At 50.7% G+C, this 16,199-nt stretch overlaps 2 protein-coding genes across 5 annotated transcripts in view; both read right to left on the bottom strand.

Moving 5' to 3' along the window:
- Window positions 1–51: 51 nt before the first annotated feature.
- Window positions 52–12,838, bottom strand: EEF2KMT (eukaryotic elongation factor 2 lysine methyltransferase). 4 transcript variants are annotated; one of them, XM_035022222.1, is made up of 10 exons: window positions 12,740–12,812; window positions 11,971–12,331; window positions 11,269–11,337; window positions 10,422–10,484; window positions 8,021–8,101; window positions 6,508–6,609; window positions 4,284–4,417; window positions 3,906–4,201; window positions 2,205–2,354; window positions 52–316 (listed from the first exon to the last, which is right to left on the bottom strand). In XM_035022222.1, exons 3-10 carry the CDS (start codon window positions 11,290–11,292, stop codon window positions 216–218), a joined length of 951 nt encoding a protein of 316 aa, XP_034878113.1. In that variant the 5' UTR covers window positions 11,293–11,337; window positions 11,971–12,331; window positions 12,740–12,812; the 3' UTR covers window positions 52–215. The 4 variants fall into 4 exon arrangements, with proteins under 4 accessions (XP_034878113.1, XP_034878112.1, XP_034878114.1 ...); XM_035022221.1 differs by lacking the exons at window positions 11,269–11,337; window positions 11,971–12,331 and having other exon boundaries at window positions 12,740–12,838; XM_035022223.1 differs by lacking the exons at window positions 11,971–12,331; window positions 12,740–12,812 and having other exon boundaries at window positions 11,269–11,961.
- A 1,671-nt stretch (window positions 12,839–14,509) lies between these two features.
- LOC118021998 (ectonucleotide pyrophosphatase/phosphodiesterase family member 7-like) overlaps window positions 14,510–16,199 on the bottom strand; it is a 31,229-nt gene continuing 29,539 nt past the window's right edge. Inside the window, exon 6 of the mRNA XM_035022481.1 lies at window positions 14,510–14,564. Within this exon, the coding sequence (XP_034878372.1) occupies window positions 14,510–14,564 (55 nt within the window). The remainder of the gene's footprint in view (window positions 14,565–16,199) is intronic.

Here is a 16,199-nt window from a genome sequence, read left to right on the forward strand (position 1 = left end):
TAGAGATTTACTTAAGAACCAGAACTAGTGACAGAAAGGGGCACCCACTTGAATAGTTTATATTTTATTAGAACACAGTTTGCAGTTCCCGATTCTGAATTTAACATTCTTCAAGCATTCAGGTCCAGTGAAAATTTTATCAGCTTTGCTACATGAAAATTCTTTCCAGGATGGTGATTTAATTTTTATGTTAATCTTTAAAAGCGTTTGTAAACCTACAGCATTAGTTTCAAAATTGCCATGTCTGAGTGCTCTTCATAGGGAAACAGCTTCTGGTTGTGATGAGGCACTGCTTCCCATGGGATCCCAGCCTGGCCTGGAAATACAACATATGTGTCTCAGGATGGTAGGGTATGGGGACACGACAGCACCCTATATGGTGTGGGGCTGCAGGACAGGCTGGAGGGTATATACAGACCACAGACTTTTGGCCCCATCCACACACCTAGAATCAGCCTTCAGGGATGGGACCAAGAATTGAGTTTTTAAATGGCCCATGGCAGCCAGGTTTGCTGCCCTGCCTTCTGGGCCCTGGAAGGTCGGTTTCCTGACTACTCAGCCTGGCGCCTCTTGGCAAAGGTTGGACATACATCAGAAGGGCTTACATCCTTTTCATAAGCACAGCTGTCTGAAGAGCCCTTGGCAAGGATCATTTTGTTACCAGTTTTTTATGAATGAAAATAATTATAAAAATGAAATACTAAAAGTATTGAAGTGTTGGCGTTCTTGGCTGGCTCATTCAGTGGAACATGCAACTCTTGATCTTGGATTCATGAGTTCAAGTCCCACACTGGGCCTAGAGCTTACTTAAAAATATACACACGTGTGTGTGTATGTGTGTCTATAATCCTGCCACAAGTACAACTGTTAATTGGTTATGTTCTTTCAGATTTTTCCCTATATGCATGTTAACATGAAGATGATTATTTTTAAAAATACAAATGGGCTTGGGGTGCCTGGGTAGCTCAGTTGGCTAAGCATCCATCTGTTGATTTCAGCTCAGGTCATGATCTCACGGTTGTGAGATCGAGCCTCATGTTGGGCTCCCCAGGGCATGAAGTCTGCTTAAGATTTTCCCTCTCAAAAAAAAGATTCCCCCTATCTCTAAAAAAAATTGAATAAATAAAAATGGGCTTATATATATATATATGGTGTTTGGTACTTTGCTTTCTTAAACTACAGTGTATTTTTCATATAGTATCTGAAAGAGGACTTCATTTTTTTTGAAAGCTATAGGGCACTCTGTCCATGGGACATGGGCACACGTAGGGGGTGTTTGCCTGCAGAGGCGACTGTCGGTGGGGCTGTGCTTGGCGGGGGGAGGCGGGTTGGGGCAAACATGGTCCTGCACTGCGGCCAGGCTGTGTGTGGAAAGCCCTGATTGGGCCTGGCGCATGGCGGGCACTGCAGGATAGTGGCCACTGGTCGTGGGGTGGGAGAGTGGAGGGCGGGTGTTGGCTGCCTGGCTCCACTCTGGAGCCCGAGGTTTCCATGGGTGAGACTGGAGGATGACAGCATACCCGTCCCTGGTGCTAGAGGGGCTGACATGTCAGGTCTGAGGACAGTGCCCGGCCACAGCAGTGCCAGTTTGAGGTGTAAATGGCAGAGCCCCCCCCCCAGCCCGCAAAGTCCTCCCTGCTTTTCTTCCATTTACTGGGTGCTTAATACAGTGATAGCAGCAGCTACCATGTTCCCAAGTGCTCCCTGCATGCCAGTCCCTGGGTCACGTCCCAGGTGGGTATTTCCGCCGTAAAGATGAAGATGGGGAGGTGAATGGCGGCCCAGCTTCACCAGCGCAGGTGGGATCTGCTCCAGAGCCTGCATCCCACTACTGTGTGGCCAGAACTCATCTACCCTGACACCCACTGGCATCCACCATCCTCTCCCCTCCATTCTACAGACCAGGAAACAGGCCTGAAGGCCCTCAAAACCTGCTCTAAACACACAGTAGGGCTGCTGATCTCTGACCTCTAGGAACTGCTGCATAAACTGCCGCTTCCCCTTCAGAGCACAGCTCCCCGGCCCGGCCTCCTCCACTGACCACCCAAGGGTGGGGCAGCGGGTCGAGGACCCAGCACGTCGTGTGTTCTGGTTTGTTTCAGGGCCCCACTCTTTTGCGTTGCTGATTTCTGCCTCACTGGAGTCCTGTGTGGGGCCCAGGTAGCCTCGCAGAGATAGCAGCCCCTCCCGGGCCCATGGCTCACCTAGCTCGCTGGTGAACAGCCAGCAGGTCTCCGGGCTGCGGACGGTGAAGGCAATGTAGGCATCAGGAGCCTGCTGGTCCTTCAGGCAAGCAGAGAGCCTCTGCAGGACTCTGACCAGGGAGATGACGGTTTCTGGGCAATATAGCACATCTGCAATTAAAAATCTCAGGTTACCGAAAGGGGCTCACTCCAGGATTCAGGATCCAGAAAAGAGGGTGCCTGGTTGTACTGACCTCAGCAGCAGGGCTGGGGCCTGGAAACCAGCGGTTTTATTAGAATCATGCCATTGGACACAAAGAAGATGATGTGGTTAAAAAGGAAAACTTACGAGAGAAAAAAAAGCTGCTGAAAGACCCTGCAAGAAATGGAAGATATCCAGGACTCACTGGTGTTCCTTTAAAAAAAAATCGATTCTTTGCCTATGGTCTATTTAGAAGATACTTAATGAAATAAACCCCAACCAGCTCTCTGTCTCAGAGTCCTTGCTTCCAGGGGCCTGCTGTTCTGTTAGCTGCACTGGGGGGCAGCGGGGGACAAACTTGCTCCCTGTCAGCATGCTTACATGGGAGGGTGCTGCTCAGGCTCTGTGTTCCGGCTGCTGTGGGCCTGTGGGTCTCAGGGCTGCAGTCCAGGATCAGGGGCACAGCACTGTCAGCCGGACAGGGGACTGGGTGAGCTTGGTGGAGGACTCTGCCTTGCACCCGAAGTGGCTAGTCCCCTCCCTCCCTCTTTCATTCCCTCAGAGATAAGATGTGGGGCTCATATCTGAAAGACATGGGGGCATGGACCTAGGATAGAGACGTGCAGGCAGAGCCCTTGGGGTCAGATGTGCAAACATCAGACAACAGAGCAATGTGCAGAGATAGAAGCAAGTGCTCACAGGGGTGGGGGCACTCAGAGCTTATTTCCTGACTCGGACACCACTGTGGTTTGACCCTAGGTCTGGCCCAGGGCTGGGTGTCTGTGATATGCTTAGGAATCAGACATGGTCCTGGGAGAATCATGCTTGTCCCTCGCAGCCCTGAAAAGATAGGGCTGCTGGGGCCATTTCGGCCCCACATCGGAAGACTGGGTGGTGGTGGAGGTGGGGCTAGAGTTCAGCTCCCTTGCTTCACGCCGCCGCTCTGGCCATTTCATTCAGGTTCTAGAGAGGGACGTAAAAATCTCTCTACTCAGCTGCAGCCTGGCTAATAGGTTAGACGGCTTTGGTGCCGTGGGGCCTGTTCTCTCCATCTCAGGCTTTGCTGAGAAAAGCTGGGTTCATTTATCTGATGGAACCATTTTAAATTTTTTTTTTTTTTTAAGATTTTATTTTATTTATTCATGAGAGACAGAGAGAGAAGCAGAGGGAGAAGCAGGCTCCCAAGGAGCAGGGAGCCCAATGTGGGACTCGATCCCAGGACCCTGGGATCATGACCTGAGCCGAAGGCAGACGCTTAACCATCTGAGCCACCCAGGCGCCCTGATGGAACCATTTTAATAGGAGTACATGTGGCCACTGTGTCCAACGGGAGGGCTGTGGCTTTAGGGCATCCAAGAGACATGCCCCTGTGGTTTGAGGTCACCCTGAAGGCCCACAACGGCCCTTCTACAAGTCTCACCATTCCTCTCCCAGCAGGGTGCACTGTTCCCTTCCCAGAGCTGAGAGCTGGGAGGAGTCACTCCAGTTGCCCTGGGGCGGGGCGGGGCGGGGGACAGTACCTGCTGCTATGATTACGTCCGGCCGGAAGGCAGCCAGCTCAGGGGCAGTCACAACATCCCAGTCCAGCTGGGCCACTGTCACCCTGGGGCTCTCTGCGTCGTGGGCATTATGTCCTGGGTGCCTTTCAGGGGCAGTGGTGTCTGGTTCCAATGAGAGGCCATTGAGAAGGATGTTTCCTCGGAGCTGCTCAAGAACACAGCTGTGACAGTCGCTGAAGACGTACGTGCTGGGACAGCATGTCTTGCAAATGGCCAGGCCTGTGAGGCCAGCTCCACTGCCGAGCTCTAAGACAGTCCTGGGTGGGAAAAGGGGGCCTGTGTCTGAGACCGTGCTGGGGAAAACCGGCTTCCCTGCCCTGCCCTGCACCCCGAGGTCACCTGTGAGCAAAGGCGGCCGGGTTCTCTATGGCCCATTCAGCGAGGTAGAGTGCAGCGTCCCACGTGACCAGGCCGGTGGTGCCATGGGAAATGATGGCTGTGCTCTCAGAGAGCGTGACTGAGTCTCCAGAAGGCTGGGCCGAGACAGGGAGAGAATTAATCCCGCTACCAGGAGACAAGGAGCTGATTTTAAAAAGAAAAACATCACAACAGGTGGATGGCTAGATAAGACCGTGGAACATCCTCTCACAGAATGCTACACAGCAATGGAAAGGAGCAGGTTATCATTGTACACGTCACCTGGATGGGTCTCGAGGGTGTTAACGCTGCACAAAGAAAGCCAATCTCAGAAGGCCACACATTGTGTGATTCCATCCATCTGACCTTCTCAAAAGGACAGGACTGTGGAGAGGGAGAACAGATCAGTGGCTGCCCAGGGTGGGGTTGGCAGGGGCCCGGGGACACGGGAGGCCCGAGGGAGGTCTTTGTGGTAACGGAATAGGTCAGTATCTTGATTGTGGTGGTGCCCACATGGGCCTGCACGTGTGATAAATGAGGTACACCTATGCAGGCTCGGTGTGTACACTGGTGTCCCGGTTGTAATGCCGTACAAGTTAGGTCCCATGTTTCCAGTGGGGAATCTGGAGAAAGGGCACCTCTCTGTACTGTTTTTGCAATTTCTGTGAATCTGTAATTATTAACTACAACAAAAAGTCACAACTCCCTAGCATCATGAGCTGTATGTAGAAAGTCTCAGTGTGTGGGGCCTTCCTCAATTTGACCTGACATTTGGGGCTTGGGAATTCTCTGGTCTTTGAACTTTCCTATTGCCCTCAAAGCAGGTGGTTTGCTGGCAAGGGCTTCATGGAATATGCAGTCCTGAAATGTGTTCTCCAAAGCGGGGCTTCTGAGCATGGCACCTCCAACATGCCGTCACCGGGGGGTGGTTTCTGTCTATCTCTGAGCTCACAAAACTCATATAGGAGACTCCGGTGTCTGGAGTACTGTGAGCAGTCATTCGTTCATTCATTCATCCACACGTTTTTCCTGAGCATCTACTACGGTCCTGGGGACTCAGATGTTACAAGATGAAGTCATTCCCTGTTCTTATGGAACTTCCATGCCAATGGGGGATAAAACCATAATAAAGTAATTTCTCAGTTTTTCAGGGCTATGAAGAAAATAAAAAGGCTACATGATAATGGAGACTAGGAGGTCTATTTCAGATAGACTGGTCAGAGACAGCCTCTTTGATGTGTCATGTGACCTGGGATGTGAGTATAAAGGAGAAGTGAGACATGTGAGGTTCTAGGAGGAGAGCATTCCAGGCAGAGCAGGTGCAAAGGCCCTGAGGCAACATTTCAGTTGGTGAGTTCAAGGAAGGCAAAGAATGCCAGGGATCTGGAGCCAGGGAGAGCAGGAGGAACGAGATGAGAAGGCAGGCTGGGGCAGAGCATGCAAGGCATGGCAGGCCACATGAGAAACTAGGATTTGAGTCTGAGTATGAAGGGTAGCCACTGGAAGGTTCTGGGTGGTCGAGTGACATGCTCTGATTTACCTCTCAAATCAAGGGGAGCACTCTGGGGGTTCTGGGAGTGTGGTTTTGAATCTTCCTGAATCCCCACATACAAACAGACAGAGTAGTGAAATATGGACAACATTCAACAAAACTAAGTGAAGCCAAAATATCAACAAGTGGGGGCAAACCACCAACAGACACAAGACTAGTGTGCTCCATGTGCTGTGTCATGGGGCACATGACAGGCCTGAGGACAGAAGCCCAGTAGCCGAGTGTTCACTGGAAATGCAGGTACCAGCTGTGAACCACGGCCCACGGAGGAGAGAACTTGCTGCTCTAGTCATCGGGGGTGTGAGGGACCAGGAGTGAGGCCTAATGGCAACTAGAAACACTCAGAAATGCTCTCCTGTAACACCCATCCATGAAGTATTTACTGAGGACTGAGCACCAGGTCTCTACTATGCAATTATGTGCATCACCTGACTTAACCCCCAGCCACCCCATAAAAGAGGCACTATAATGTACTGAAATGCTTGGTTTACTGAAGGGGAAACCAAAGCTCAGGGTGGTTAACTGACTTCCTCTAAGACCTCAGAGCTGATGGGTCAGGATGTGCACCCACTTGAGGCTGACTGGAGTCTGAGTTTCAACTCTGTGTGCAGTGGTGGATGTCTGGATTGTGTGGGGGCGGTGCCCATCTCCTACCAGCAGATAGCTCCGGTGGCACTGGGTGGGCTCCTCAGCCATCAGGACCTCTGCCAACGCCTCGTACAGCTCGTCCAAAGGCTCCGTGTGGACAGCCTCATGCTGGGGGTGGGCAGAGCAAAAGCTTCAGCCAAGACATTTAAGGTGACCCTCATGAACCAAACAAAGGTTCCATGTGTTCACTTTTACTCTGACTTGTTAAAAAGGCTGGAGGATTTTTACCTAGATAGGAGATTTGGGATGGATTGACTTAATACAAGCCACCTGGCATACAAAAAATTCATTTGGTAGGGAAGCTGGAGGGTATCTCAGGTCTAGAAAGGGCAAGGGCGAGGTATAGTCTAGGGCAGCAGAAATGGGACTGCATGAACTGCCATGTGACGGTGACAGAGAGCTTTGCCCTTCCATCATGATGCTGTGAATGCTCACTTTTAAGTGAGCCCGGGCAAAAGCCACAAGGATGGGCACTCTACATGGTATGGTTGGCTTCATCAATGGGCAAGCCTCTGTCGTGCCCCTCACAGGGGCAGCAGCAGGGCGGCCATGCTTCTGGTGGTTCTGGGGAGACCTACGGGCCATGACTAGATGCACATGTTGGGGAGAATCAGGTGGGGAGGCAACAGAGAAGCCAGGAATGTTTCACATGCTAAGCTTGGGTGAGACATGGCCCGTGCATTCAGTGGCCAAACACAGCAGGTCTGATGCCGATCACTAAGGAATCACCTCTCTGAGGTCCAGCCTAATGTGAAACCCAGCAAGTTTTTTTTTTTACTCTTTTTTTTTAATGTTATGTTAATCACCATACATTACATCATTAGTTTTTGATGTAGTGTTCCATGATTCATTGTTTGCATAGAACACCCAGTGCTCCATGCAGAACGTGCCCTCCTCAATACGCATCACCAGGCTAACCCATCCTCCCACCCCCCTCCCCTCTAGAACCCTGTTTGTTTTTCAGAGTCCATTAAAAAAAAAAAAGAAGAAGAAAAAGAAGATAGCGGGGTGGGGGAAGAATGAAGGGTGGGTTCATTTTTAAAATACATCCTGTATCAGTCAGGAAGAGTCCACATCAGATAGCTCATTAGGGAGAAGAGGGTAAAGGGAGCTAGTTACAAAGGTATTGGAAGACCTAAAACATCCAATAGAGGGCAGTGTGGCAATCCAGAGATCAGCAACAGCAGAAGTGGGCTGCCCGGCTAGGGGAGAAAGGTGGGGGGAGTGGGGGTGGAACTGGGACCACAGAGGAAATGCAGCTGCTGCTGGAGACCTCCTGAAGCACAGAGGGAGAGATACCCTGGCCTCTCTTCCTCCTGCCCCCTCATAGCCTCTGACTGGTCAAACCCAGCTGGGAACAGTTATACAGGGAGGCCCCTGACATATTGGGGTTTGCAGAACAGGCAAAGGGCATGGGACAAATCTGAGCTCCAATAGGCAAAGCCAGGCACAGTCCACTTTCAGAGAGCCAGCCAAGTCCCAGGTGCTGTCTGGCTACCAGACAGCGCCCATTACTGACCTTTCTGATGAGCTCCGAGAGAAAGCACCGGGCATACCTCACTGATGGCGGATGCTTCACACACAGAGGATGTTTCACAGTCTGTGACAAAGGACGCAATGTGAGTTGCTGGAGAGACCCCGCCGTCAGTCTCCCATGAGTTTCAAGTGAATGCAGCACAACCCCCATTACTTGATCCCTCAGAAAAGATGTGTATAGACACAAGGGTTCTGGGTTCAGGTGACCCTCATGCATCTGAAACAGTAAGTCTTTTTTTTTTTAAAGATTTTATTTATTTATTCATGAGAGACAGAGAGCGAGAGAGAGGTAGAGGGAGAAGCAGGCTCCCAAGGAGCAGGGAGCCCGATGTGGGACTCGATCCCAGGACCCCGGGATCATGACCTGAGCCGAAGGCAGACGCTTAACCATCTGAGCCACCCAGGCGCCCTGAAACAGTAAGTCTTAAGATACAATTCCTTTCCTAAAAAAATTTCTCCACTATGGTGGCACAGGCTGACAGAACATTCTGGGTAGAATATGGAGCACACGGATCCAAGCTAACACCCTGCTACAGACTGAATGTTTGTGTCCCCCCCGTTCATATGTTGAAGTCTAAAACCCAAAGTGATGGTATTAGAAGGCAGGGCCTTTGGGAGTGATTAGGTCATGAAGGTGAAGCTCCCATGAATGGGATTAGTGCCCTTATAAGAGACCCCAGAGGGCTCCCTCGGCCGTGCCACAGTGAGGACACAGCTGTCTATGAATCAAGAAGTGGGCCCCCACCAGACACCAAATTTTTGGGAACCTTGATCTTGGCCTTCCCAGCCTCTAGAACTGTGAGAAATAAAGTGCTGTTGTTTACAAGTCACCCAGTCAATGGCATTTTGTTATAGCAGCTAGAAAGGGCTAGGTCACCTGTTCCCAGGGCAGGCAGCATGAACTAGTCTTTAGTGGGGACAATTGTGGGATTGTCCGGCTCTGTGGAAAAGGTGAGAGCCCAAATAGTGGGAACAGGCAGACTGGACACTTGCTCTCCTGGAGCTCACATGCCAGGCTGAGGATGAGTGCTAGGATGGCTGGGACAGAGGAAGATGGGGACTCTGCCTGGGATGTGGTGGAGGGGAAGGTGGCTCTCAGGGGTGACACTTCAGCTGATGTCTAGAGAAGCAAAGAGCACGGGGAGTGGGTTCCAGGCAGAGGGGATAGTTTGTGGAGGCTCTGAAGAAGGCATGGCCTGGCATTTTGGGAGGGAGGGCAAGGCAACAGGGGCAGTGAGCGTAGGGGCCAGGTCATGTGGAGGGACATGATTTTTTTACTCAAGGGCAACAAAATACCCACACAACCCTGCAGGGGCTTTCTAGTTGGCTGGTGTTAGGTTTTAGCGTCAGGATGAAAATCAGAGTGGGCTGCTGCACAAGGACCTCAGAATCTCTGAGCTCACAGTCGTAAACGACTGGGATGCCCTGCAAGCCTCCACTAGCCATGGCTGAATCTTTCCTAAATGGTGGTCAGACAATCTTGGTTCACCCTCCACACAGGAATGCTTAACCTAGGCTTCTTGGATGGGCTTGGTGGTTGGAGGGCTGTCTATAACTCCCTTGAATTTATATACAAAATGTATTCTTCTGGTCCTCCTTTTTATGGGGGTGGGGTGAGAACAGGAGAGTCTACAGCTTTGGGTTTTCAGAAGGGTTCATGATCCTCAAGAGGGTTCATAGCCAGGATGCAGTGTGATTTCCACTTGATCCACATGGCAGGGTCAGGGTGGGGCAAGGCCAGGCAGAGTGGTGGTCTTACCTCTACCCTTGCTCAGATGTACCTTAGAATTCAAACCCTACCTCAGAAAAGCAGGCATATCTACATCTAGAAGAGACACGAGTGGGGTGCCTGGGTGGCTCAGTTGGTTAAGCGACTGCCGTTGGCTCAGGTCATGATCCCGGAGTCCCGGGATCGAGTCCCACGTCGGGCTCCCTGCTCAGCAGGGAGTCTGCCTCTCTCTCTGACCCTCCCCCCTCTCATGCTCTCTATCTCATTCTCTCTCTCAAATAAAATCTTTAAAAAAAAAAAGAAGAGACACGAGTGGGCAAGACTTGCCTCCTTATTTTTTCCTTAAATGTAAATGTAAAGAAGAAAATCTTTGAGCAGCTACCAAATGCTAGAAGATGTTCCCATAGCTGTCATCTTGGTTTTCATTGTGGATAGTTTCAAAGACATCTCCCAGATTCCCTCCTCTCATGCAGATTTTTGTATATTCTAATGTCTTCATCTAAGAAAACAACAGAGCCAGAGCTGCCTGAGGTGCTGCTACCCAAATGCAGTGTCTTCCTTTTTAAAGGATACAAGTGCGCCCACTGTGTTTCTGTCATGTCTTCATGGGTGAGTCAGGAGGCTGGTGACGTGACCCAGTGATTCTGATTCTTACCTTCTGCAAAATATTCAGCAGCAGCTCAGGACCTGATGAATCCCTTAATTTCTCTTCTAGGCTCTATTCAGAGAGAGAGCGGAGGGGAGAGAGAGAGAAATCTCAAGGGCATTTTCACAGGAACATTAAACATGCAATAGGACATGTTAGCAAAGTGCTAAGTGATCTCTCCCCAGGGACCTGGGGCCAAGAGGAAGGGGAAGCCACAGGCTGGCTGAAACCCTGAACTTGAGAAGTCCTGGGTTACACACCTGGATGCGTCAAAGAAAGAACATCAGAAGACAGACTCTTGGTTTGTGTTAGCCCTGGCTGCTTAGGCTCACCTGGGTCACAGAGCAGCTCTGCGGCTGAAATGGCCAACCAGGAATTACAGGAGGAGCCATGACACTGACACCTGATGGGCTCACCTTGGACTTGACATCTTTAAAATGGACATACAGGCCAGGCCAGATTATGCTGTCTTCTCTGACAGAGAACTCCAGGCCAGCAGTGAGGTCAGGCTCTAGAAGTAGGCAGACTGGCCCTGGCTGGTGTGTGATATCAGGCAAATCACTTCATTTCTCCAGAGTGAGTTAGGCTCTAAAAGGCCTATAAACCCTGGCCCTTACCCCTCTCTCTGACCTTATCTGCCACCACTCCTGGCCTCCTTGCCATTCCTCAATTGCAGCAGCCTGTTCTCACTGGCAGGGCCTTCCCACAGCTGGCTGCTTTACTGTTCAGGTTCTGGCTCAAATGTCACCTCTTGGGGGAGGCCTTCCTGACTCCCCTACTTTCATGATACATTTCCCTGTTTTATTGACTTTACGGCCACTGTCATCTCCTGGTGTTTTCTTGTTTATTCATTTACCTGTTTATTCTCTGGCTCTCCCATCCAAGCAGGGCCTCATCTGTAATGTGTACTGCTGATTCCTGGCACCTGGCTCATGGAAGGTATTCAGTAAATATTTGGTGATGGAATAAAAATACTAGCTAACACCTACCTCACTTACCACAAACTAGACACTGCCTCAGGTGCTTTAATCTCCTGTAATTCTGACACCAGCACCATCACTGTATTCCCCATCTAATAAGAAAACTAAGGTACAGGAGAGATGTAGTCACTTGCCCAAGGTCAACACGGCTTGTATGGGGGTTGGCCAGGATTCAAAACAGGCAGGCTGGATCCCAGGCCTGAGCTCCCCCCTGCTACACTCTACTTCTTTACTAATCAAGCAATCTTTCTGGTCAAATGTGAATGGTACTAATAGTACCCCCTGCATGACTGTTGTAGGCCAGTCTAAGTAAGCATTTATCATGGGCCTGGTACAGAGTAAGCACTCATTTCATGTGAATAATTATAGTCGATACTGAATTGGGACCCACTGATGCTATTATGAAGGTTTACATTTTGGGTTAAAAAATTACATATTCCTTTCTGACTGGAAAGATCTCTCAGAATGCTAAATGGGTTAGGTCAATGAGACACAAATGACTAACCACCACCCCTTAAGATGGGGCAGACTTGGGGGGAGGAATATGTACCCAATCTGAGTCATCCCAATGAGCTCACCGCACATGAATTACGAACGAGGCAGCATCATTAGAGCCCCTGCATTGGCAGAAGGAAGCTGCTGCCATGGTCATTTGCCTGTGCAGGTCTCCAGGGCAGGGGAGGTGAGACTTCTTTCCTCTCTCTTCTGGCCTGTTTTGTACCTCCCTGTCTCTTCCATCACAGGCATAAGGGCCTCAAACTGCCTCTGAGAGGATTTTGTCCAATGCTGACGGTACAGATGAGAACACCGAGGCCTGGCCGGGCAGGGAGGTGTGGGTGTCTGTGACTTGGTCACTGCGCTCACTGCAATTGGTCTCCCGGTGTCCTGAGGACGTTGACTGTTTAAATGGGCAGCAGCAATGGCTAGAATGACAACTAGCTAAGCAAAAAAAGTAATGCAATTTATCGTGAATTGTCCCTGACCTAACTCCGAGTGACAAAGGGAGTTAGGAGGAAACGCCGCATTCCTTGAATTCGTGGACTCTGTGTGCAAAGGCAGTCGAGGGCGGGAAGAGCCAGGGGAGGAGGGAGCAGAAGGCCTAGTGCAGGCTGGGCTCCCCAAGCGCGCGCAGGTGTGCCCCCCGCTGCCCGCCGCCAGCCCGCGCGGCCCCCCGCAGAGCCCGGGGAACTTGGACCCGACGCGCGGCCCGTTCCTGCGAGGGAGCCGAGAAGATCACGTGGCAGGGGGGAAGGGTCGGGCGCCGGAGCCCGCCCCGCCCCCACCCCGCCACAGCCGCCCCTCGCCCGCCCTACCTCCCGCCTGCCCTCCGCGCGCCCCACCGCCCACCTGCCAGGGGAAAGAACGCAGTGTGCGCGCCGCCAGGAAGCGGCGCTCGAAACTCGGCAGCAGGCTCTCAGCTTCCGCGCTCTCCTCTGGCGCCATGGCGGGGCGGGGCGGGGCGGGGCCGCGGCGTTGCCCGGGAGACGGGGCGGCAGAGGGGCGGGGCTAAGGCGGTGAGCGGAGGAGGGGGAGGCGGCTTGGGGGCGGGGCCAGGTACGGCTGGGCGTGTGGGAGGCGGGGGCAGGGTTGGCTTGGGGCGGAGCCTGAGGCTTGAGGGCGGAGTCAGGGCTTTGGCGCCAAGAGAGGGCAGGCGGGAGGCGCCGGCTCTCTGGTGGCTTCCAGTCAGGGGAAGGGCAGGGTAATCGTTCTCTCTGTTCTCGCGCTTTCACAAGGGTCTTTTTGGCGGGGGCTGAGTGGACGGACGCGTAGCCCCCTCCCTGTTGCGCTCCTGGGAGCGAAGGAACCTGACTGCCCTCACGCTCCAAGGCTGTGTCCTCAGGCGGGGAGTTGGGGGCCGCAGGCCTTCGCCGCCCCTTCAAGTCAAGGTGCGGGTTCGCCGCTCCGGGTGGTTGGGTAGGTGGCGCGGTTAATGGGAGAGGGGACGTAGGTTCTCAGACCTGACCCACCAGGGCGCCACACGATGAGTGCAGGGCTGTGAGGTGCGCCCCCCGCCAGAATTTTAAACGTTCCCCTGGAGGCCGTGGTGGGGTTTAGTCCCCTCTGCGGTCCGCGTGCTCTCCACAGCGCGGTGCCCTGTCTGGGCGGCGACCTCAATACGGGGAGCCATGCGCCGAGGTGCGCTCCAGGGCGGGGAGGGGGCGAGGAGCTTGGCAGGGTCAGCCCGAGGTCACGTCCTCTCCATGACCTCAGCACGAGGCAGGACCCCCCCACTCCTCCGTCCTCCGGGTCTGCCCCTAACCCATCCAGTCTTGCCTTCACCAGACACTTATCAAGCACCTACTGCGTGCCCAGTGCTGTCAGGGCATGCAACTGTGAGGGAAACCAGGAGTGGCCCCTGAGGGTCAGGGGCTCGCGCGGCGGAGTAGGCACAGAACTAATTATCAGACAAGTATGTGTAGACGTACATGGCAATACCTGCAGTGCAGGTGAACTGCCGGAACTAAGGAAGACTTACAGTAGAAGTTTGACCTTGTAGGGAAAGGAATGTGAAAGGAGAGTAAGAGGGCTGCTGGGGGTGGTGGGGATGGGGAAGAAAGGGAAAAAAAATAATTATTTCCATTAGGCATTATTGTGTCTCGAGTGAAAGGCAGGATAGACAGCAACCCATGGTGCTGCCTCTGGAGTTTGAGCTGTGTTCAAAGTCTAACACGTTTACTTTAGCACATCTCTCATAAACTCCATTTGGAAGAGTCCAGAGCTAATTTGCTAAATATACTTGCAGGAGGTAGATGAGGGGGCAGATTAAATCTTATTACCCCTTTCAAATGAAAAACACTGAGCCCTGCTCAGCTATGAGAACAAGAGAGGAGAATTGATTCTAATTGAATGCATTTATTCTCATATCTGTTGTTCTAACACCAGCACCAAGTGAGCACAGGATCCAACATAAGAATGATTTGTCTTTTATTCCCTCAACACTGTTGATTTAAATAAAGAGGGTGGACTGTGATTATTGCTGTCTTTACACAGGATTAATGGTTTCTGGGTCTGATGTTGTAGAAATCCTCTGAGTCACAATATCCTGAGGTAGAATCATCTGAGATATGGCAATGAGTCTCAACCAGGGCTGAGTCTTGGTCCCAAGGGAATGATGCTTCAGAACTGGGCCAGGCGGATTGGTTCACTTTTGCTGTTTTGATCAGCTCTCTGCCTGCAATAGACAATGACAACCAGTGGGAAAGGGTCAAACTCATAAATACTAGGCTTATTCTGTTAACATGTATAATAGCTATTAATTGCTTTTCTTCTGAGGAGCAAAAGGGCATGTACAGTCAATGCCATAATAAGTAATACTGTGTGATTTTTTAAGATATTAATAAATCTAGGCTGGTTCAGCCTTTTCTGATGCCATAGATGGGAGGTAGATTGAGAAAGGACCCCAAGTGGGCCATAGCACTGACGTGCACACAGAAGAAACCTTTATTTTGGTGTGTGGGCTCTTCGGAGGGACAAAGGTCATAAAGTCATATATTTCAGATCTGAATCTGGAAGAATCAAGGCACTGAAGGCATTTTTAACGTCCCAAGGACCTCATAGGTGTGTGTTCAGGTGTAAGTGAAGATTAGGACTGCCATTTAACACAAAAACTAAAAATTCCAGGGGGTGTTTATATGAAGAGAAGCTTTAGGACACATCCCACGGCCATGCCAGCAGCAAAAGGGGATGTGTATGTGCACATGCTGCATTAAAGATTCGGCTTCTGGATTTGAGGCTTTTAATAATAATAATAATAATAACACCCACCACAACCACCTAATACATTTTTAACTGTATGGAATGGTTGCTTTTTAGAAATTATGCTGTGGGCATGGTAATTTAATCAGTACCTTGAAGTTTTTCCTTTATCTCTCCTATAGCTAATGGTTTCTTTAGAAAAGGACCAATTGATTTCTTTTTAAAATGTTGCTTCAGGGTGTAGAGACCTTTATAGGTCGTGTTTCAACTTATAGGAAATTTTTATAGTTCAAATATAAATTTCGTTAAATGTAGCCTTTGTAATTAAGTTAAGGTTAAGTAAAGTTCTGACTTTCCTTAGGCTGTTTATAGTGTTCAGGAGGCTCCCATTCTATTGAGATAGGAGCTATGTTAAAGCAGAAGGATGGTCAGGGTTGGGTTTAATAAGGAATGCAGGAGGCTCAGTCTAATGATGTAATTATTGAGATAAAGAGGTGCACCAGGGCTCTATAATGCTTTGATTCGTGGCAGAACCAGTGTTATGAGTTGGATTGTGTCCCCCACCTGCCCCGAAAATATGTTGGAAGCCCTAACCCTTGGTACTTAGGACCTTATGGTACTGGTGACCTTATTTGGAAATAGAGTCTGCAGATATAATTAAGATGAAGTCATCCTGGCTACAGAGGGCCCTAAATATCATGACTGGTGTCCATATAAGAGAAGAGAACACCATGTAAAGACAGAGACACAGGGAGAAGATGGTCATGTGATGATGGAGGCAGAGACTGGAATGGTGCATCTATAAACCAAGGAATACCAAGGATTGCCAGCAACCACCAGAAGCTAGAAGAGGCAAGGAAGGATTCTCCCCTACAGGTTTCAGAGGGAGCCTGGCCCTGCCAACACCTTGATTTTGGCCTTTTACCCTCCAGGTCTGTGAGACAATAAATACCTATTGTTTTAAGCCAGCTACTTTGTGGTACTTTGTTATGGCAGCTGTGGAAAACTAATACAACTGGTATGTCATCTGGGGGACCCAGTCCAAAATGAAAATGCAGGTCCTTGTTAAAAAAATCAAGAATTCTGAAATGGTGCCAGTAGATTATTAAAC

The sequence above is a fragment of the Mirounga leonina genome, unplaced genomic scaffold, assembly GCF_011800145.1.
Source record: "Mirounga leonina isolate KUSES-001 unplaced genomic scaffold, KU_Mleo_1.0 Mir_175, whole genome shotgun sequence".
Taxonomy (NCBI): domain Eukaryota; kingdom Metazoa; phylum Chordata; class Mammalia; order Carnivora; family Phocidae; genus Mirounga; species Mirounga leonina.

Excerpts from the sequence above, each read along its gene's own strand:
- EEF2KMT (XM_035022221.1), bottom strand. The coding sequence starts at position 12,835 with ATGGCGCCAGAGGAGAGCGCGGAAGCTGAGAGCCTGCTGCCGAGTTTC. Across the intron at positions 10,485-12,739 it reads TGCGTTCTTTCCCCTGGCAG|AGCCTAGAAGAGAAATTAAG; the intron begins GTGGGCGGTGGG and ends CTCTCTGAATAG. Across the intron at positions 4,202-4,283 it reads CCGGCCGCCTTTGCTCACAG|GACTGTCTTAGAGCTCGGCA; the intron begins GTGACCTCGGGG and ends TTTCCCACCCAG.